At 36.2% G+C, this 23,830-nt stretch overlaps 2 protein-coding genes across 2 annotated transcripts in view; both read left to right on the forward strand.

The window, feature by feature from the left end:
• The first annotated feature begins 1,745 nt into the window (after positions 1 to 1,745).
• LOC124371364 (putative nuclease HARBI1) lies at positions 1,746 to 5,511 on the forward strand. Its single transcript, XM_046829694.1, has 2 exons — positions 1,746 to 2,307; positions 3,624 to 5,511. Exons 1-2 carry the CDS (start codon positions 1,879 to 1,881, stop codon positions 4,443 to 4,445), a joined length of 1,251 nt encoding a protein of 416 aa, XP_046685650.1. The 5' UTR covers positions 1,746 to 1,878; the 3' UTR covers positions 4,446 to 5,511.
• A 7,406-nt stretch (positions 5,512 to 12,917) lies between these two features.
• Positions 12,918 to 23,830, forward strand: part of LOC124371365 (mucin-4-like) — a 39,193-nt gene continuing 28,280 nt past the window's right edge. The window contains exons 1-2 of the mRNA XM_046829695.1: positions 12,918 to 12,996; positions 21,085 to 21,214. Of these exons, the coding sequence (XP_046685651.1) occupies positions 21,156 to 21,214 (59 nt within the window). The 5' untranslated portion in view covers positions 12,918 to 12,996; positions 21,085 to 21,155. The remainder of the gene's footprint in view (positions 12,997 to 21,084; positions 21,215 to 23,830) is intronic.

Here is a 23,830-nt window from a genome sequence, read left to right on the forward strand (position 1 = left end):
CAAATCCACTTGTGTATTTTGTACCCTGTGCTGCTCATTCTGATTCAGTAAACTTCAGGAACGAGTTCTGATAAATCTTGCAGATCTTTTGAATTTCTTCAAAGTTTGTATAACTTTTTCTCATATTCAAATGAAAGATGGAACTTTTTGTTGATTTTTTTTAATAAGGTTAATTTAACTTTGAAAACATTGAGCAAAACTCGTTGGAGTGCCCGGGAGGACGCTTGTAAAAGCCTGAGCTTGAATTGGCAAGCAATCTGCTTGGCTCTGGAAAAAGTTTATAAATGATAACGGACAGAAAGATATATCCAAGAACCAAGCCGCCAAAGCACTTTTATGGCTGTAGTATGGAATGCTATTTTTGCACAATACGGGAAGACAATGACCAAGTTGTGCAAAAGAAGATGTGGACGTCTCTCAAGCTGTGTTACTGTGTGATTCCTTGGTCAGCTACATTGAAGAATTGAAAGAAGGAGTACCATAAGAAAGCAATAAATAAATAAATAAATGAAGAAACATTGAAAAACACAAAATGTGTTCTTGATAGAAAAAAGTGAACCAGTTCTAGAGAGAAAACGAAAAAGGAGATTTTTTCATTAATCTTTTTCAGAAAGCGAAGAAACGTTAGAAGATACAACAGTTCCTAGCAAGGGTAGGACGTTTGAGGAGCAAAATCTGATTAATGAACGAAAAATGCAGTCTAGTTTCAACTTAATAACAAATTCATTACTTGAGGGTATTGGAAAACGTGCTACAGTCTACAAAGAGTTTGCAATGATGTTTGACTTTTTTGACAAAAATAGAGACCATAGACCAGCCAAACTTATTATTTAAATCAGCTAAAACCCTCTGTGAAACGTAAAGTAGAGGTATTGAAATTAATTTGTTAGAAGAGTGTCTGAACTTGAAAGGGTGCGTAAAAAATGAAATCACCAATAAAAAAGAGGAAACGTTGTAGTGCCAAGGACTTTAACGACCTTATACAAGATGATAGTGGAGAAAAACCTGCAAGACATATACCCGAACATTTGCATTGCCCTAAAAATAATTACTCCACACCAGCTACAAGTTGTTCAGCTGAAAGATCTATCTCAGTTTTACGCAGGATTAAGAATTACTTACGATCAAGTCAAGGAAACAACAGACTAGTCAACAGTGCAGTGTTGTGCATTGAATCACTGATTGTGCATCACTGTAAAGTTGGATTTTGAGGATATTATCAATACCATTGCTTAAAGACCGTTCAAGAAGAAAACTTCTTATTTGAACAAAAACTCTTAAGTTTAAAAAGATCAAGTAAGCTAACAAGGTATGTTTTTAAAATAAGTCAAATATTAGAATACTCTGTCTGTAAATGTAAACTGTACAACTACACTGAACGTTGCTTTATTTCCAATATTATACAATTTTGTAAAAGTATCCTACTTTGCTTTTTTACCACGATAAAGTTTCTTCTTAACCTGGTTTTTCTTACACAATAAACTCTTGATTATCTGGGATACCACGTTTAAAAAAATAAACAATAAATTAAAATGAGTTCGAAAACTTTAATTTAATTATATTCATTTAAATAATTTCACTTTGAAAGGTTTTAAATATGTACTGTAATTTATTAAAAGTTATCAGAATTAATATAAGAATAGCCTCCAACGTGTAGGCTACTGTACAGGTCTTCGGTCGAAATATTAGTCGAGACCGGAAGAGTGGTTGGGCTGTTTGTTTGCACAGCGAACACCTTTTAAGCCCCCCACACACCTTCGAACATTTCACCCAACCTGACCTGGCGTCGTACCCAACGCCCAACCTGTCAAGTTAGACGTTTACCCCCACACTGTCGAACGTGCGATCGAGCAGGTTGGGTGTCTTGTCAGTTGTATTATGGATTTCGAGACAAGTGTAGCTGTTTGTGCTGGCGCTTTTTGTCTGAAACGACAAAAGAAGAAAAAAGATCGACGCTTGTGGTCTAAAAAATGGTTTTTGGACCGGAGTAAGTTTAGCCATATGTCGCTTCTTGCTGAACTTGCCATTAGTGAGCCTCAAGACTTCAAAAATTATCTAAGGATGAGCGAGGAAAGCTTTGAATATCTATTCGGAAGACTGTGTGAGCACATAGAAAAAGAAGATAGCCTTTTGAGAACCTCAATTCCTGCAAAAGAACGTCTTGCAGCCACTCTCCAGTTTCTAGCCAGTGGTAGGAGCTACGAGAATCTGAAGTTTAGTTGTGCAATATCTCCGCAAGCACTAGGAAAAATCATACCAGAAACTTGTGCAGCTATTTTTGATGTTCTAAAGGAAGATTTCTTAAAGGTAAGTACAAATATTTGTTAATTAGTTTTAACTCACTCTTTTCTTCTTACATTATTATAATCCATAATTTACACAATTGTTTTTTGAGCGCAAAATTGGTTATTGTCGCGCGAGAATAAAGCAGGAGGGTACGAAATGAGTATAACCATCTTCCGAGAGCGACAATAACCTATTTTGCTTCAAATTTATCCTATTACGTTATTACTTATTTTTTAGGTCTAAAAAAAACACACATAATTTCAGAAAAAAAATTTATTTTCAAATCTATCTTTTATAAACTTTTCAAAAACATCAAATTTAAAGTCATCAAATAACAAAAAAAAAAAGCTGTAACAGAAGATGCTGTTGTCAATGTAATAGCCTATTATAAAACAAAACGAACAAACAAAGATGAAAAAGCAACTTATTATACATTGTCCTCGCTGACACCGGGTAGATTCAAATACTGTTTGAGTTCATTCCGAACTTCTTGTTGAGCAGTTTTTTCTTGAATCGCTAGTGCTTGACCTGCGGTAGGTTTAGTTGCTGCCGTTTGACTTTGAGCAGGTTCTGGTAAAGAAAAATTCTTAGGACAACGTACAGTTTGAGGTGAAATATCTACTTTTTGTTGCTGTACATGTTTTTGCTGTACTTGTTGTTGTAGATGTTGTCGTTGTACCTGATGTTGAGTAGGGTTGATTTGGCTTTGCACATAATATGGGTCAAAACTGAATGTCTGATGTTGATAATTTTGATCTTGTAAGAAATATTCAGCGTCAGCCGGCCTATACGGATATGGATTGTTGTTTTGATTAGTGTCCATAAAATGGTTAAGTGATGGTATATTCCGTTGGGTTGGCTGTTGTTCTGTCAATATGGCCGCAGATGCTTTCAAACTGCCTAACTTACCGTGGAACAAAACATCAGATATAAGCTTTTCTGCAATTACTTGTTGTTGACGGTCCATATCTTCCAGTTGGAAGCCCACGTTGTTTCCAAAAGCCCGGAACTTATTCTGATTACATAGGACAGACGTAGCTGTATCCAAAAATCGTTCTTGTTTCTTTTCAAAATCAGATATCTTTTTTCGGTTTGTTCGAGTAGTTGATCCTGGGTTAGACCTACTTGATACTGATGGGCGACTTACTGGTGTACTTGATGGTGATGGGCGTATATCAGCGTGTATCCCTGTAGATGCGTCATCTTGAGCCTGTAAAAAACACAAAAACTGGGTTTAAAACAGTTATATATAACAGCACGTCAATCAATATTACCTCAATATAACATTGTTAATTTTAATATATTATAATTTTAACTTTTATGTTTACTTTTTGCAGTTTCCTTGCAATGAATCGGACTGGATGAACATAGCTGTGGACTTCAAAAAGTACTGGCAAGTTGAAAACTGTGTCGGCGCTATAGACGGAAAACACATAGCGATTCGTCAACCTCCGAAAAGTGGGTCATACTACTACAACTACAAAGGGTTCCACAGCATTGTTCTTTTTGCTGTGGTCAATGCTAATTATGAATTCATCTATGTAAATTGTGGTACTAATGGAAGAGTATCCGATGGTGGCGTACTTATGGAAACTGATTTTGGAGAGTTGCTGGAAAATAAGGAATTGCACTTGCCGTCACCAACAAGCTTCGATGACAGGAGAGACGTTTGCCTCCCTTTTACATTCCTTGGAGATGAAGCTTTTCCTCTGAAGGAAAATCTTATGAAGCCCTATCCAAACAAAGGAATCACCCACGACGAAAAGATTTTCAACTATCGGATGTGCCGTGCTAGGAGAGTGGTGGAGAATGCGTTTGGCATCTTAGCGACTCGATTTAGAGTCCTTCTTTCGACAATGAATGTTAGTGTAGAGAGGGCAGAAATCATTGTTTTGGCGTGTTGTACTTTACATAATTTTCTACGCCAGAAAAGTCCAACCTACCTAACTCAAAGTAGTGTGGATTGGGAGGACACTTCAGCAGGCCAGTTAAATGAGGGTGAGTGGAGGCAGAACACGCAAGAACTTCTTGGGTTTAAAAGAATGAGGCGGGATGGCAGAGAACAATCAATTGCCAATGCAGTTCGAGGTTGGTATAAAAGTTTCTATAACAACGAAGGAAGTGTTGATTTCCAAGAAAAAATGATTAATAAGCGTTGACAGTTCGGTATTGAGTGTAAACAAGTGCGATGATATAGTTAACAACAACAAAAATTATAAAATATGTTGATTTTGCTATGTAGTCCTATCTTTTTCAATTTGATAACTAAATATTGGTGAACTTTGTACATTTTTTCTAATTCGTTTAGATACCATAACTGTGTCTTATTTATATTTTAATTCGCTAACTTTGGAAAAAAGCAATGTTGTAGTTTATTTAATTATATTGAACTTAGAAAAAAACTAAAGTGTATTTGTTTTCCCTTTAACGTATGCCTAAATATTACTGTATTGCAATTATATATTGCAATTTTGATTAATATATTCATTCTTGAAATTTAACTTTTATTATGTAAACTTATTAGATAAAAAATTAACTTATATTACCCTTCAAACATGTGCCAAAGAGCTTTTTGTCACCCACGATATTTTTAATATTGAGGTATGTTACTCTGAAGACAGTTCTAAGTAAAAATAAATAGGAAGGTAGATAGAAGTAAAACCAAAACAGATGAAATTCCTAGGAAATATACGCGTTTATTCATCACCATGAGCAATGCTCAAGGCTACACCTCTGTGGGGTTAAGTTAAATGACTGAATATCTATAAATGTTAGAAAACTTGCACAACATTAACACGCAAAGGATATGAGTTTTATCCTAATTATTTATTATTATTTATTTATCATAATTATTAAATAGTTTTTATCTTGGGGGCAAAATTATAGTCTATTGCAACGTACTACGAAATTAAGGAATAAAGTTGAATTTTTCAAACATCATTGACATAATGTTATACTGTTTATATATATAAATTAGTTTTGTGCTGTTTTTAACTTTAATATAATTTATTGTAATCTAACTTAACCGTACGAGGTGTTGTCCAAATAATGACCTAGCGCTCAATCCTAAGTAAAAATAAGGAAAGTAATAAACAGTAAATTGGTAACAATTAAACTGACACTTACTTTGGTTATTTCGTCCTGCGTTTCCGCTTCCACGTCGTCCACTCCTTCTTCATCTTCTTCAAGGGACGCAATACTTCTGGATCTTTTGCCGATCGAAGATACACCTTTCCTGACTACCTCTTGGTCTGTTATGAAAAGCAGTAAATCAAAATACCAAAGAGATGGTTCATACACATCATCCTGACCACTTCCGGTAATCTTTTGATTTTTCAACCTTTTTCAGCTCTCTTCGGAACGATGCCCTCAAGGTTTCGATTTTGGATTTGACAAATTTCTCGTCGCAATCCGGATTAACTTCCTTGCATTTTTCAACGAGAACGGAATATCCTTCTTTTCTGATATTTTTGTTGGAATAATTTTTACTTTTTATGTCCCATAAAGCTCGTTGCTCCCTATAAAGTTCAATAAACTCACACCAAAATGGTTTATTATCGTTAAACGACATTATGAAACTGGCCTCGCTCCGAAAAAACAAATAACAAATCTAGTACTACGCCACTGCACTAGGGAAACTGAGGTCTAGCCAGTCGAGCCGCTCGACAGTTCCCCCACACACAGCCCAACATGACAGGCGCGCGGTTGGAGTTGGGTGGTGCTGTCGTACCCAGCATCCAACCCAACAAAACCATCGCGCATGTTGGGTTGGAGCCCACACACTCTCGAATATGTTCGACAAGACGTTGGGTTCCCAACTGCTCGACCAACATGTTCGATAGTGTGTGGGGGGCTTTAGGGTGAGTCATCCAGGATCACTGCCTATCCGCCATCGCCACTACCGAACTACAGTACTTACTCAGTCAACACATCCACACCAAATGCATTTTTACGTCAGTTTATTTAATCTAAATTGATGGTAATTTTGTGTTGGTTTTTTGTGCCAACAGCCACTTTTTAGCCAATATCGGCAATTTAGCGAAAAATATACTAAATTCTCTTATATTTATATTCACGGATAAACTTCGTGGATAATCGAGAGTTTAGGGGAAAGGTGGGCATAGTGGCCACCCTAAGGAAAACTTATTTTTTTCAAGCTGTTATAATTGTTCAAAAGAAATGAAAATTATTTATAAGATACCATATATAGTTACACTCATTATTAAAAAAAATAATATATACCTGTATCTTAGTTACTTTTTTTAAACATAATTTTTTTGTCACGCCCTACCAAATGGCCACTTTGCCCGTTGGGGTAGGGCAAAATGGCCACAGGGTGGCTACTTTGCCCGATGTCAAAAATAATACTACAAATGCATTTTAAATACCAAAGTATGTATGTATTGTTACAAATTTAGTTATTATTACATTGTCTACATATTTTGAAACGTGTTAAAGTAGAAAATAATACAATAAAAAATTACTTTAGGCCTACAACTTTTTGCGATTTTGTTGTCTTTTGTTTGCAGGTCTATTTACATAGGTCACAAATGAATTCATTATCATCCTCTTCACATCCGGCAACACGCTTCATGTGCCCATTTGTGGCAACCCGAACACCGTATCCACCCTTCATTACTTTTAGATTTTGAGAACAAGTTCTGGCAGTACAAACAATCCGCGTCACTTTCATCACTATCTGATTCGTTCAGAAACAAAGCACGTTTTGCCACTTTTGGTTTCCTTTTCTCTTTGACAGGCTTCTTTTTTTTGTTCGCCAACTTCTTTTTTTCTTCTTTTTTCTCCAGTTTAATTTTCTTCAGTCTTTCTTTGTTTTTCCTTTTCTGCCTTCGCTGCCTCAAGTTCAGCCTTGTAAGGGCTTGAGGTTAACACTGCAGAGCCGAACCCTTTTTCCTCTTATTTTGTCGTTTGATGATGTTTGTTTTAGGAATCGGGATAATTTCTTGAGGGCCTTACAACAAATGATGTACTGGGTATGGCGGTTGGACTTAAAGCAGATGAGGTAGGCCTACTAGGCATGGAGCTTAAGGCAGATGAGGCATTGGGTTTTAATGGACGTTCATTGCTTGAGGTATTTGGGCTTGAAGAGACGAGAACAAATAATGTTGTGGGGTCTCCGGAACCTAATATAGGCCCTGAGGTTGTACTTGCATTGGGATCGGGATCAACAGGCCCTGATGTTGCACTTGCATTAGGGTCGGGATCAACAGGCCTGATGTTTTGCACTTGCATTAGGGTCGGGATCAACAGGCCCTGATGTTGCACTTGCATTGGGATCGGCATCAGCAGGTCCATCTTTATCAGGGTCCGGTGAAACTGGATTGATGTCAGCTGTTGGGTGTGACTGAGATGGATTGGGAATTTCCGTTGTTGTAGAAGCAACAAAATCTGCATCAGTGAACACATCCCTGTTGATTGGCACTATGCCACACCTTCTAAATCCCTTAACCGCAACAGTAGGAGTAGCAGCACTTAAAAATGATTCCCCGAGAAGACGAGACACTTGGTATTGAGTTACTTGCCTACCAGGGTTATTTCGTAAAAATCTCTCGATTGCTTGGACATAATAGGTGTTGAATGGCCCCATAAACGCTACGTCTAACGGCTGGAGCTTGTGGCTGCAATGAGGGGGGATGCAAAACCACAGTTGTATGGTTTTTCCTAGCCTTTTCGATAAAGTCAAGGTTCCTTTGTGTGAGTTGCATGTCCATCAAGTACCAATAAGACGGGGGGTCGTCTTTTGAAGGCTTAGCAAAGCGCAAAAAGTGCTCAAAACCATTGAGTGAAAATGTCCGTTTGCATCCACCCTGATGGATGGCAGGCAAAAAACTGTCCCTGGTGGAGAACCATCTTGCAGCTCAACTTTCATTCGCTGCCTTGGAAATATGACCATAGGAGGTATAAAAGTCACCTCCTGCTGACATTGAAACTACAAATGTCGAGAGAACACCTCTTTCAGCAGATGTGAGTGAGCCAACTTGTCGTCTGCCTTTAAGTGCAAAAACCTTTGACGATTTAGTCTGGACAGTCATAAGTCCTGTTTCGTCGACATTTGAAAACCCTGTGAGGTGGATATAAGTGGTTTTTCTGGACATCCTCTAAAATGTCAAAGAACTTTGTAACATTTACTTTGTTAAAAGCCTGGGCTCTTGCTGCCGAAGTAGCCTCTGGTACTCTCAACACCATTTCAGGGTGGCGCTGTCTAAAGCCCCTAACCCAATCTTTCCCAGCTAATTTTGTTTCATGGTTGAAATTATGTGTGATATTATTTTGCTCTGCAAGTTTGTAAGCAAGACTACGCAAATCATTTAAAGTGATTCCAAAAAATCGTACCTCCATTTCTAAAAATAGATATTCTACAAGATGCTGTTCTTGTTCTGCATTAAAAAACAGGACGGTAGTGGCCAAGAACTTTGTTTGTTTCCTTAGCATGCTGGTTCTTATTTAAAACCCGGCGTTTCAACGTTATTTCTTGGCACATTGAAGTTTTTTGCAGCTGTTTGCATTGGCATACCATCTCTCACGGCGTTGATAGCTCGTTGCATCGCCTGAGGGTCCCAAGACTGCTGCTCGGTTTTCCGTTTGTATTTGGACACCATGACTCCAACTAAAAAAAAAAAAAATACGTTGTAGTTGCATACAAGTGAATACCGTTCTAGGTCACCTAAATTGGATTTGGGCACATCGACAATTAATATATTTTAAATATAAAACTAAATACTTGCTTTAGGGCACCTAAACTGGGTTTCGGAACAGGTTAAAACAAAATAATATTTGTTTTATATTATATAAAATAAAGTATATTTTATATTAAAAACTAAATATTTGATGTCGGGCAAAAAGTGGCCACGGCGGAGGGCAAAGTGGCCACGGCAGTGGCCACTTTGCCCCTTTCTGACGCCATTACAAAATAGCGACCTTGCACGTACATCTGTAACACCCAGCTCTTACTCCTACACATGAATTGATAGCCTAAATCACACTCTTTTTTTAATGGTTATTGTCAGCATTACTTACTAGGGTCGTAGTTATAGTTTATAACAAGTAAGCAGACCACTTACCTTACATCAGCAACTTGAAAAACAACACATTTGATGAATAAAATCGAACACGTAAACTGACCACCTTCACAACGCTACAGAACACTAATGGAGGGGAGGTCTCGCGCAGTAGTTGAGGCGTTGGCCGCTGCGTAGCAGCACTGCGTGGCAGAGAAATCGGCCGTGGCCACTATGCCCGCAGTGGCCACTTTGCCCACCCTTCCCCTACTGTAACTATTTTTCAGTTTAGCTTTTTGCACAGGGGCATCAAACACCATAAATCCGACCCTGGGTATATAGTACGTATAAACATTGACCAAGTACACTTCCTTAAGGAACTCCGGATTCTATTGAATGTATTTGAGTAAGAACATCTTAATATTTTATTCGGAAAGATCGTTTTTATATGATTTTAGTGTTGAAAAATGTAACGGGCAAAAACTTCTTAATTTTGTTTAATAGACCAGTATGCCTTATCAAATTCGTGATTGACATCTAAAAAGGTAGCTGTATGATAACTTTTATTTTCTAAGTGAGACAGTGGCGTAGCGAAGGGGGGGGTCCAGGGGGTCCGGACCCCCCCCGAAATTTTAAGACGTATTAAAAAATAAAGCATGGAGCAGGGGAAAAAAAGGAGAGTTATCATTTACTCTTGTCTGTAAACATTAAATTAATTGATTTAATTTATTAAGGTGACCGTTGTTAAAAATATAATTGTCCTTTCGTTTAAATCATAAAGTATCAAACGATACTTTTGGGCTCGGCCTTACGGATAGTGTAGTGTAATCACGGTATGCTATAGAGCGCGGTCACGTAACGTCGCAAAGCAAAATAAATTGTAACACGGCGAGCATTCAACCTCCAGCGCTCGTTGTGTCAACAACTCCTGGAACAACATGAGTGACATCTTCAAGAAGATGGGACAGCGTGCCTTTGGAAGCGCCGGGCAGCCAGCTAAGAGGCCTAGCTCTCCACCTGCCAGCTCAGCGCCTAAGAAGGTCGCTGCTCCAGTAAAGGGCATTTTTAAAGGCCACAACGTCACTACTGCTACTGTGGCATCTGACCAACCTACGGCTTCGGTTTCTACGCCCAGGATACCCTTGCTTTTCCTGGACAGTGTTCCGTGTTCCTACCCACGCCAACAAGTTGGAGGAGTTGGCGCGGGATGGCCTGATGACAACATTCCGCGGTGCTCACTATCACTTGAAAGTGACCACCGTGGAGGACTTCAGGGCATTTCAGCGGTGCCTATGTTCCAAGAAGCTGCCCTTCTACACTCACAACCTTGGGCGTGAAAGATCGCTTAAAGTTGTGATCAGCGGACAGCCCGACACCGATGATGTGGAGCTCTTCGATGTCTTAACTGACGAGGGCTTCGCCGTCGACGAGGTTGCACGACTTCGGACAGCCAGGGGACCTACCAGGAGCTGGCTGATCACGCTGACCAGGGACAGTGAGCGAGAGATCCCTGACACCAAGCGGACTTGCCAAATCTACAACGTGACAAGCCTGCTCCATGTCAGGGTATCAGTCACTGTCTACAAGAAGCCGGTCGGGCCGCCGCAGTGCTACCGGTTCCAAAGTTTTGGCCACGGCTCCGGCAACTGCGGGAGGCCGAGAAAATGCGTCCGCTGCGGGGAAAATCATCTGAAGATGAACTGTCCCAAAATCTCGACGGAGAAGGGTCACTGCTGCAATTGTGGCGGCGATCACAACGCCAACTATCGTGGGTGTCCAGCCTACAAGGAGGCCAGAGCGGCAGCTGTCCAGTTAGGCCGCAAGTCCCGGCCAACCAAACCAGCGGCGAGGCGATCAACGGCCCAGCCGCCCAAGCGAGCAGCGCGGGACGAGTCACCAGCGGACTCCATATCGGAGAGTGAAGCTGAGGACGACATGCCGCAGAAGATGAAGCGCCGGAGAAAACCCCAGAACCCAGCCAACCGACTTCCTCGCCCGCCGGCATCTGTGGCTGACCTTCCGGTCACACAGAGGCCCAGGGCAACTCCCAGGCAGAAACTAGAGTGGCCACATACACCAGCCACTCCGCCGCAACAAACGGAGGCGCCAGCAGCTGATGCAGCAGCAGAAGCAGCCGCCCCCGCCCAGCGCAGCCTACAAGCCGTCTTGAAATAGCTGCGCAGCTGACCGCCCTCATCCGGCTCTTCAATGAAACAGTGGCCCTCAGTGGCACACCGACCAGCTCCTAGACTGCTGCAGGAGCAAATTGTTCCAGTTGACAGGCAAGTCATTGAGCTCAACTGCTCAGATACTGCCCACCGACCAGGAGGAGCGCCCAGAGGCCATCCTAGCGACCCGACTTGGACTTGGACAGTTTAAATTAGCGACCACTTCATTCAAATTCGTCTTGGGGACGTAAAATGGCTGCTTAGAATTAAGTCACGACGTTGATTTTAGTGTCATTAAACTGTAGACGTGTATATAATTATCGAAAAAAATATAAAAAAATCACTTTCGGTCGGAACATACACTTTAAAAGCTCTACTGATAAGAAGTTCCGACTACTTTGGATTTCACTGACTGAGGTATTATTTAATTTTCCTTAGTATATTCCGATCCGAAGTGATTATTTTTGTTTTTCTTTTCTCGATAATTACACTGTATAATACCACCTTTACCTCAATAACTGAAGTCCGAAGTAGTTGAAGTTCTAATCATTAGAGTTTATCAGGTGTATTTTATTTCCGACCGAAAGTGATTTTTTGGATTTTTTCTGATAATTATATACTTGTATACAGTGTAATGATACAAAAAATCGTCATTATAACTCATTCATACATACCTCAATCAGTGAAATCCAAAGTAGCCGAACTTCTAATCAGTAGAGTTTTTCCGGTGCATTTTCCGACCGTTAGCTTGATCTGTACCTGAGCAACGCTCGAAAATTGCTCTCCTTTTCTAAAGGGTTTCGGCCGTCAGTGGCCCAATGTCCCGAAGGGATATTTCATTGTTTCCACAGAATATAGTTGTGTCAATTATACGCTTGAGTGAAGCTCTGTTTTGTTCTTTTTCTTTCTTATCCAATGAATCCAGCATCACTTTGGTGCCTTCTACTCGGCCAGAATCGAACTTCGTAAAGTTTCTGTAGCTATACAAGAAAATTTGTGGTACTAGAGTTGCTGTGAGAGTTGAATTTGCCTATTACATCTTTCCACTTTCTATAAGGCGTAGTTACTAAAGCTCATATTTTTGGTATTTACCTTTTACCAGTGAACTCATTGGCAAATAACACACAAAACGTCCCCCGGATCTCCCGGTTTCGGACCCCCCCAAACGAAATTTCTGGCTACGCTACTGAAGTGAGAAATCGAGTAGAAGTGGCATTAAATGAATCAATATTTTACCAAACCCTCAAATGTATAATCTTATCTCAGCAAACACCTGCGATAAGTACAAATCATGGTGCTCAAAAAAGTAATATACAGATAATATAACTTTCTACAAGATAGGAATATTTTGCAACTCCAATCTCTCTCTCTCTCTCTCTCTCTCTCTCTCTCTCTCTCTCTCTCTCTCTCTCTCTCTCTTTCTCTCTCTGATTAAACCATTTTCGTTTAGTTATCACAAGAACAATTATACATTTAGAGGCATCACCCGAACCACAGAAAAAGATTTAGGTACTCAGTACCAGGTTAGTTACATGTATTTTATGTATTCGGGCAAATTCGTTGGATATTCTAGATCAACGAGAATATAGCCATAATCTTCATCGCTAGTGAGTTCTAAAATTGTTTCTTTCCGTTTGTCTTTTGTACAGGTTTTTGGGTCCATCCTCTTGATATCACTATATGGCAAATTCTGCGACAGAGCCCAGCCATAAAGGTTATTTGCATCAACATAAAGTAAATAATTTTCTGTCTTTGTCTTATCGAAATCTTTCAAATATTTGTTATTTGCTTTCACATATAGCTTAATACATTGAGAAATACCTCCACGAATGCCTTTTTCAATCATAAAATATATATTATAATCGTGGATTAATTGAAGCTCGATTTTCGTTAGTTTTAGCATAGCATTCCAAGCTAAACTTGGAACTGTTAGATAATGAGCCGGATCAAGTTTATAGCAATTTAAGTAAATCTTTCTGAAATTTTCAAATATATCAGCAAGCAATAAAACATCTTGGATGTTATATAAATCAGAGTAATTTCCTAGATTTTTTTGTTTTAATTTGTTCCAAACGTTCAAGTAATATTCATAATCTTTCACAGATATGCTCTCATCTGTCAAAAGTTAATAGAAATTTTCCATTTTCAGCTCTTTTGTGTAATCAAGTTTTTCAATACTATCGATAAATTTATAAGGAAATGTATACCTTTTCCAGACAATATTTTAAAAATCTCGTCTTCGTCATTTAGCTGTCTTTCTATAATTTCATTCAATATTCTTCCATTCTTTATAAAATGATTTATATGTTTGAAGTCTTCTTTCTTTAAATTTTTAGCTAATTTTTCAATAGATGACGCCATGAATCTGAACGTATCTACAAACGAAAACTTAATGAACTTTCTTGGCTTATCATTGTAAAACTCAAATCCATATCCAGAATTTACTGAATAATTTATGTATCGCTCGTCCAGTGTTCGCGATTAAACCAACATTTCCATATTGTTTATCCAATTCTTTTATGTACAAATGAGTGTCGTAATTTGACATATAGTGACAGAAAACTGGAATGTTTTGAGGCAATTTCAAATTTAGATTAGGTACAACATCTATGAGCTGCACCTCGAAATTTTCCGGTCAAATGACAGTGATCTCTTACTTTATTATCAGGAGTAAAACCAGATGATTCACAGATATGACAAACGTTTGCATTTTGAGATGAAATTTCTTCTTTTTCTGTTAATTTCATAGGTTTCATGTTCTTTGAATTATATTTTTTCGCTATGTATTTCAATAATTTATTGAGCTCTTCAAAAAGTTTTGTCGGAACATTTGGCAAATCTTCCTCATTTTTGACACGATATGTGTACATTACCTATACACGATATATATGTATAGGTTTATACATATGATTGGTTACATTTGACACTAAATATAGAGTAAAAACCATAAGGAATGTGCTTCTAAATCTTGGTTGTTGTAGATTTTTGTGGATTGTTCTTGCATGTTGGAATTTTTTCTAATATACTTTCAAAATCCATATAAATAACGTACGGATGATTAAACTTCTTTTGTGACCTGGAAATGGCATAACTGGCTTGCAAACTTCATGTTTTTTACAAATAAAAATGATCTGCTAATTCTCCAGATTTGTGGAAATGACAAACATCTTCTACATAACAATTTTTTGTGTTCGTGCTTAGATAATTGAGAACTCACTAATCTGTTTAAATCTGTTATCAAGACATAATGAGATGTTTCCTCATTGTTTACATACAGTAAAACAATATTTAATTCTGCATCATATATTTCTGAAATTTGCAACGGAACAATGTGAAATTTCTCATCATAAATATAGATATTTATGAAGTTTCGGATATTTATACTTGGAATTGTAGCTTCGTCTCTCAAATAATTGTATATCTTTTAAAGGTATTGGATAGTCGAATCCAGAAAATATTTCATCATTGATCAATGAATTTTTTCGTTATTAAATAGATTAAGATCTTTTTTACTTTCCTTAAAATTTGTCTTTAATTCCTTTAATTTCTCAATATTATACACATTTTCGTATCCGTCAATTTTTATTCTCTTCAGCCCACTTCCGTAAATAACTTAACTCCATTTCATAAATATCTTTATTTTTGAGACGATTTTTGATTTGTAATGTCTTGTAGACTGTTGTCTGAAAATTTCTTTTTTACAAAAAGGGCATGTTATTTTACTTCGCTCCATTCTTCTATTTATAAAGGAAAAATTTCATAACGAAGAATTTGAAAAGTTTGTCTATTTAGTAAAAATATATTTTTATTTAAGAAATATCAACTTTTAAGCTAAACATTCACAAGAATTAGAGATAATTCGGTAGATTTATCAGGATTAAAAAAAAACTGTAAGAACGTATGTACATTTTTTTAAACAGTGTTTTTGGCCCCAAAACACGGGTTTTCTTGTGTTTTTGAAGTAGAATGTTGATTTTTAGCTTAAAACTTGATAATGTGTCTTAAATAAAAAGATATTTTACTAAAAAAACAAACTTTTCCAATTCTTAGTTAAGACATTTTTTTATAAATGGAGCTACTATAGGAATTAAATGAAGTTAGTGATTTAAAGTTCCAAGAATATAAGAAATTAATAGAATTGGAAGAAAATAAGAAATGCAGAATTTTGAAATTGGAGAAAATTAAAGATAAATTCGAGTTTACAATAATTGCAGAATTTGGAAGATTGTAAAGTAACCGAACAGTAACCGAAGATTACCGAACAGATTTTTGACTGTTTTGGATGAAACAAAATTAAAGAATTGAATAAAAATGATAAATTACACTTGATTATTACTGGAAAGAAGGCAATAAAAGATTAAGAATGTGTTACAATTAACTTTGTAGAATAAGGATTTTTTACTAAGATTTCGAAGATTTTCATTAAAACAGCTTAAGAAATTAGAAGCAAACATCTATAGATTCGGTTATTTTTCGTTCGTGATTTACAGATTCGTTTATGGTACATTGAGCAAGAATGTAGATTGAATTTCTGTTGCACCGAAAAGTGAGCTAGAACCGCCAAGTTACTATCTACATATATATATATGTATATATATATATATATATATATATATATATATATATATATATATATAATATATACATATATTTAGTGTTTCATGTAACAACTTTAGTAATCTTTCTAACATTTTACTCTGATTTGACCCCCACTATAGTACTTCCGTTGATCAAAATAAGGATAATAGTATTTTCTGAAAGATTGAACTATTTTGTAAATAGAGGGCAAAATAATTTTTCACATGGCATTTAGCCTATTTGTTATAACAATCAGATAATACTAAGTTTATTATTGCATTAAGACTCTGGATGAGCAGCATATTTTTTTTAGTCATTAGCAGCTTTAAACATGAATACTCTCACAATATTAGATCGTTGGAAACCCATGGGGCAGAGTATTATGCAAGTCTGATAAACTGACATTATTAGGGTGACAGGAGCAGAATATATCTTCTTCAGTCATCTGCTCTTGTTGGGTTCCACACCAAAATTAGCACTACTCATGTAACCTGGTTCTGATTGACTTAGAATTTATACTGAAGTATTAATATTAAAATGTCAGCTGTCAAAATAAATTCATATGGTTATTCATTATTGAATTTACGTTCTAAGGAACGTAAATTAAATCACGAATAACCACATGAAACCACATGACTGTAAGGAGTTTATGTTATTGAGTTACAGCCTTCACACTGCCGTATTCATTTTCAGTTTAATTTATTGAAAATTACTTTGTTCATGAAACTTACAGACTAAGTTTGCTTAGTTACATAAATTATTAACACTTTGTATGTTGTATGGCATTTGATATTATATATTTATAACGCATGAAAACCTGAAGCAAAATATTTGCAAAGTAAATTCAACAAAATTATAACTAGTTTCTGATAGTATCAATATGGTAATTTACTTTTGAAATTGGCGCCACGTGTAAGGTACCGGAAAGTAGCCTAAGGTCTCCAATTTACGGTGAGCGTGCGTTGAACTCACTCTAAGCAACGACTTTTAAAGTTGACATTCAACTTTATTTTTCTTGATTCTTTTTTACGCCATGGCCTACAGTCCGATGTATTTCAAATCCACAAAAGGCACATTTAGAATGTCTTCAGTGTGTTCAGATTTATCAAGAAGGGAAATTATTGAAGCCTAATTTTTTATTACTCAATACAGGAGGTCCACGGGGCTCTAAATTCCACTAATATTCAATCTGCACATTAATAACCTTCCATATCATATGGCATCTATACGTTTAGATGACTATAGCAGATATCTTTGACTATAAGTTATAATGCAGACTATACAAATATGTAGTCTATGTTAGAATCAGTCGCTTTCTCTGTACATTTTAAAGGCGCATATCAGCGTCTCGTTGTAGGGTTCTTAGAAAATAAACAAATTATTTCTAGACTGGAGCAATAATGTTCCTCCATGAGAGAAATGAGTTTAGTGTTTTCTGTAAGTTTGCTGACATTACATTTTCATCATCTTATAAATTCTTAGGTGTATAAACTAGGTGATGTGTCTTTCTCAACACAACCAGTTTCTATTAAGAATGCTACTTATTGTATCCTAGATAAGCTAATCAAGCAGGGGTTCGATCCCGGAGTCTAAATTTGGTTATTATGCCTTATTTATGTCAAGTAGGGTTCAGATATATTTTTACCACTTAAGATGGTTGTAAAATTCAGACATTTAATTAATCATTATTACCCAACTGACCTTTAAGAAATACAAAATTTTGAACAAAACGGTGCCAATGTGCAACACTTTTAATCTTATCAAGTATCGTACAAAATTGATTTTACCAAATCTCTGTCTAAATAATATATATCCCAATACACAATAGGTCATGTAAAATAGTAGTAACAATAGTAATTTCTACACTATTAATAATATTTTAGGATTGGTCAGTATTGAACGAACAGAAGTTAAATAGGATAGTAAATAAAGTAAAAGAACAAAGAAATTACAATTTAGATGTTAGGTCCGTATCGCAGGAATATGGATTAAGCAATACCGTAAGAGAAGTAACCATCAACCAAGAAATATAATTATACTCTTTATAAGAGGTTATGTCCATATCGCAGGAATTTACGTTTAGTAAGTAAAGTAAAAGTATACCAAGAAGAATATTTTACAGGTTAAGTCCGCATTGTACTAACATAGGTTTACAATAGTAAATAAAGTAAAAGAATGCTAAGAACAATATTTTATACATCAGAAACATATCGCACGAACAATTCGTAGTCACTCAGCAGTAGCAATTGAAGTTATGGTATGGAGCGCATGCGCGAGTAGCGTGCATGCCGCAACGTGTCAAGCACCGAACATGTCTTGGCCCGATAGATAAAGCGAACTCGTGTTATCTTGATCACGACGAGAAAACTAATCCTTCGATAAAGTTTGAATTGTCGAATCAAAGTTTTAAAAATACACTGTACTTTTCTCTGTCTCACAATTCTATTGATTCTTGTTTGAAATGGGTTCTTCATATTTCAGTATTATGTAAGCATTTGAGTTCCACAATATTCGCTCTGCTATGTTTATCCAATTTTGCTTTACGTGAAACCATCAGAACTGGGCTTACTGTGTCCAGTTTGAGTCAAAGCGTATGTATAATATTGGGAATTCGGTATTTTGCCGTCTGTATAATTTTAATAGAGTATTTTTACTTCAAGAGAGGCCACCGCGGATCGTATGGAGACAGACCTCGAAGTACTTGTAGAGAGAACGATTGCCGTGCCTGCCCTGTTTACTTATTTATGACTGCTTGGTAGGTGTTACATTTTAAAATTTCTAAAATCCGAAGAAAATAATCTCGTTATCCTTGTCTTAACACTGGAATCCGACCCGATTGCAGGTTCTAGATGCATAACAGCCGAATGCGTTCTAAGTTGATACTCGGTATAAACAATAAATTTTACTTAATAATCCAAATGACTCCTGAAAAGTTTGCATTCATCCCTAGTGCATACATAAATGTATCGCGGAGTGGGAGAAATGTTGAGGATTGATTGCATGGCCTTGAACGAACCAATCACGAAGAAGCAGCGAGGTAAATCAAACCAATTTGTTTTCAAACATCTTTCCACTAGCCTTCTGTGCACGAGGCAAGCTAAATGTACACCACAACCTGCTTACTATACAGCTCAACCATAGTGTAATCGCATAGAGATATAGATGTATATAGAGATTTCATTATATTGAATGAAATTGCCAATCGGAAATGAACGAATGTAATTTTAATTAGATTTTAGGTTTGGAGAGTAATAACAATTTTCCCCTAGCTTTTAATAATTTTATAGTTATTTAAGTTCTAGATTAGTTTTTATAGTATCAAACATCCCAAGACAGGTTGGAAGGGATACCTTGCATAAGCTCGGGAAATTAAGCTCCCGTCCTGAAATCAGCCACCACTTTACATGATGACATCTCCTGATGAGGAAGATAGATGTCTATCATCACTTCACTAATCGTTACTGGAGAAAATTAGCAGTAAGGAAAGAAAAAAGGTTTTCGCAAAGCAGTGAAAGACTGACAGTGAGTGTGACGTGATGCTAAAGCAGTGAGGAATCCCCTTTACTATGAGACCTTTACCTCCACCTACACCTTCGTACATATCTCCTCATTGTGCGATTACCCAACGGTCGTTAGAGGCGCCTTCGCATCAGTACACTACCTTGAGCCCAGCACGGCCCTAATTCTATTGCGATAAAACTAACATACAACACTTCATACTTATGTTATAGACGAGGAAAACATTAACAAACCTGGATTGATATAAGTTTATTAGTTTGGACAAAAACAGGGGTGCATAATTTATGTGCTTCTCCACAATAACTTGAATGGGATTCACAGAAAAATGGGATAGACATGTGATAAAGGTGTTGACAAGGATATTTTGAGTTTATTTAGGAATGTATTTTAAATAAGCTGTTTTTAGTGTGTTTTTCTTGGGGAGTCATCCCCGGCCTCTTTTTTACTTGGGGGTTTTCCGTATGGTCCTAAGACCCTCCGGTGGACCCCTGTTATGTTATCTCATGTTATGTCTCAAATTGGTCCTAGAGAAGGAGCATCTAGTACCCTGATGTAACCTGAAAGTTTCCCACACCATCTCTGATTGACTTATAGTTATTTTAAAAGTTTCGGTTTCTGCTTTCTATTTTGCTCCACTGATTACGGATCCCGTTCCAACAGGGACGCCATCGCGACAACAAACACGACGAAATATAAAACCTTGTCACCATTAATGAGATAAGGTCTATTAATTTGAAGAAAACTACCGTGTCTGGCTTTTTCATTATCGCTTACGCTTCCAAAACGATATAATGTTAACTTTTTTTAATATTTTTTATTTTTAATATCTTCTGAACCTAACTACACTGTCTCGGATCCATAACCAGATTTCTACTGAAATTCCAGAGTCTGTGAAATAGGCGACTCGTCATATGTTCACTATACACATTCTCTTGTGTTAAGTTTATATTGTGTTTTTAAAGTCCGATCCTTTAAAATCTAAAGAGGATCTAAAAGGGACCACATAAAGGTAATCATCTTTTATTAAAAAGAACGTTCATTAAAATAGTCCTCGTAATTTCTTAAAGCCAATGAACAAACGTGAAAAGATACATAAAAAACGTGTCGAATTGTATAACTAACTTCTTCCTTATTTTTGAAGTCTGTTAAAATGGTAAAATCTGAGTCGTCTTCCATAGCAATAATAGGATTAGAATTCATCTACTTCGCCATTACAGTTTATATGCCCTCTCATTTTACTCTATAGTCTTTGTGTACAGTTTTCCTATTTTGATCAGTAAATAAAACTTGACAAAAGCAAGAATATGTGAGTGCCGCTGGATACTACAAAAACAAGTAACGTTGGCAAATCTCGTTGTGGTAACATAAGGGTTACCAACCTTTGTATCTCACTGTATACAGTATATATATATATATATATATATATATATATATATATATATATATATGTATGTATGTATGTATACTCTGTGCTACTCTATGCACATTGATATTCGACGTATATTTTGTTTTAGGACCATTGATAAAGTCACCAGCTTATGGTAGGTGAGCCTGACTGACGCTGGATACTACAAGTAGTAGAACTATGCCGCGTCGTCGCCGCCATCATAGGAAGAGAAAAAACCGTCTTCAATCTCAATCCTGGTATGTATGATATATGTTCTTGTTGATGTGGACAACGTTCAAATCCTTGACAATTTTTTTTCACTGTCATGGTTTATTAACGTTTGCCGAAATATACAATGACAGTTGGAAAAGAGCTTTGTTGATATCAACTCAAAGCTGTAAAATGTGATAAATTCCTGATTCAATTGAAGTAACACTCCATACATGAAGTATATAATAAAAGCGTTGGGGATGAATGAAATAAATTATATACATTGAATTATACAATAGAAAACTATTTAATGCAGTTTTATTGACAAATATATGTTATTTCAAGCTTAAAAGAAACTTTAAAATATAATTATGAGTAGAACATTTTATCTTGTCTTAGGAGCAGAGGAAGAAACATATATTTTTGAAAACGCTTTTAAAACGATTCTTTAACTCTTTTTCATCAAAAAGAAATGACCGAATCGGTTCGCAAGCATTTCAGTAGGAAAATATTTTGGAAATGCAATATTCTGTTTACAGATTAACATATTAATAATTTATTTTGTGATAACTATTGATAATAACTGCAAACAATTTATTTATTTCAAATATTTAACATCCTTGTAATTAACACATTAAAACTAATTTCACAGAATAAATGAAGTGAGTTCTCAAAATGCTTCAGCATTGATTGCAATTCGACGAATATTCTCTAGTTGTATGTTCCCAGTTCTCATATTATATATTTTTAGTATATCTCATCGTAATAATAGCAGAAGCTTATAATACATTTTTAAAGTTTTTAGAACTAGAAATAAATGTAGTTTGAAGTTTGTTTTCTTATCGAGTTTTCGCAGTTACATACGTAATAGGGTTTTACCCAACAGGTTTTGCAATGCCCACTGTTTCAGTGCGGCTTGAAACAGTTGTGTTATTGGTAAATAACGTCGAGTGTTGTATGGAGTGTATACGTACAATAATCGCCTGTTGAATACCTGACATAGGTGACATTTAAATAATAACTTAACTATGAACTCATTAATACACTAAAGCAGTTAGAAGATCATAGGTGATTAATTGGATATAACTAATTAGCTTAGAGGTTTAATATATTACCCCACCTTTTGCACTGCATTTAAAATACACATTTGACGCAATTGTTGATTTTAAGGCACTGAAAAATTTATAACGTTTACATTGAAAAACAAATTATTTAATCTATTGTCGTTACATGATCTTTAACTATGGCTTAATAAAACCTGTTGTTATTTGTTTGTATGAAACTTGTAATATAAGTATTGTTAGTAAATTTATTTAAAAATGTCTATGGTTTGAATGTAAGTACCATCCAGTTGGAGGTGGTGTACGGAGGAGGTGAGTATACTGCTCGAAAAATAATGTTATTATTGACATCAAAGCCAAGGGTAAAGCTTTGGAAAACGTGTACCTCAAATACTTTATAGTGAACTAATAATGTTCATGTTTTAGGTTAAACAAGATAATACAAAACTGTTAATTTTGACTTTAGTCATCGAGATATTAAGAGCTTATATAATACAGTATTAGCCATAATAAACAGTACTGAAACTGAATCAGCTGTAGTTGCCTTCTCAATCAGCTGATTCAATTGTCGATTGTTGCCACGGCTTCGTCCTCATTACTTCTTTCTTATTTGAGGTTAGTTTTTGCTAACATGGTGCTAAAAACGGTAGAGAAGTCTTTTATCGTAGAGCATTATTTTCACTGATACGGAATTGGACGTGCGGGTGGGCCAAGCTTGTCATACACTTGCATTACGTTTTCAGGAACATTTCTACAAAAATCTGCCTAGTAATGCTGTGACTCTTAGTGTTGTTGAAACATTTTGAAGAACAGGTAGAGTTTTGACACAGCGAAAGGGTTTTTTAGGTCGCCCAACTACTATCTGTACAAATGAAAACCACGGAAGAGTTACAGAGTGCAGCAAGTGTTACAGTCACCGAAAAGAAGTCTAATGCGCGCTTCTCTTAAACTGAATATTAGCAATACGTCAATGCGAAGAATGATCAATAAGGTTAAAAAATATTGGTGGTTTTCCCTACAGAATACAAATTGTACAAACTTTGAACTGTAGAAACAAACTAGCCAGAGTTCAGTACTGTGCTTCAATGTTAGCAATATGCTATGAAGAACCTGAGTTTCTGAGTGATGTATGGTTTACAGATGAATGTCATGTGCATCTTAATGGTTTCATAAACAACCAGACAACACGTTTCCTTGAATTGGAACGCCCTGACATTGTTGTAGAGAGGCTACACCTGTATCGTTCAACTCAAAGAAAAAATAAGCAAGTGTATTAGGACAATGGAACAACCGCTATTCATGAAAATGATGCGAAACCTATAAGAACGGTACGAGTGTTGCCTTAAACTGAAATATAGAACATGTTCATACCCGAGTTTAACCGATTTTGCATCTTTTGTCTTGTACTTATTGGTAAAATCTATATGTAATATTACCGTGTTTACCATAATAAAGTATTACCATTTCAATACTGTTTATTTTGGCTAATCTATATATATATATATATATATATATATATATATATATATATATATTTCAATAAGCGCTTACTTTTTCCGATTCAATTATTTTGTATTTGGCCGTATCTGTCACATATGCGTT

Source organism: Homalodisca vitripennis, unplaced genomic scaffold, assembly GCF_021130785.1.
Source record: "Homalodisca vitripennis isolate AUS2020 unplaced genomic scaffold, UT_GWSS_2.1 ScUCBcl_1272;HRSCAF=4685, whole genome shotgun sequence".
Lineage (NCBI taxonomy): Eukaryota > Metazoa > Arthropoda > Insecta > Hemiptera > Cicadellidae > Homalodisca > Homalodisca vitripennis.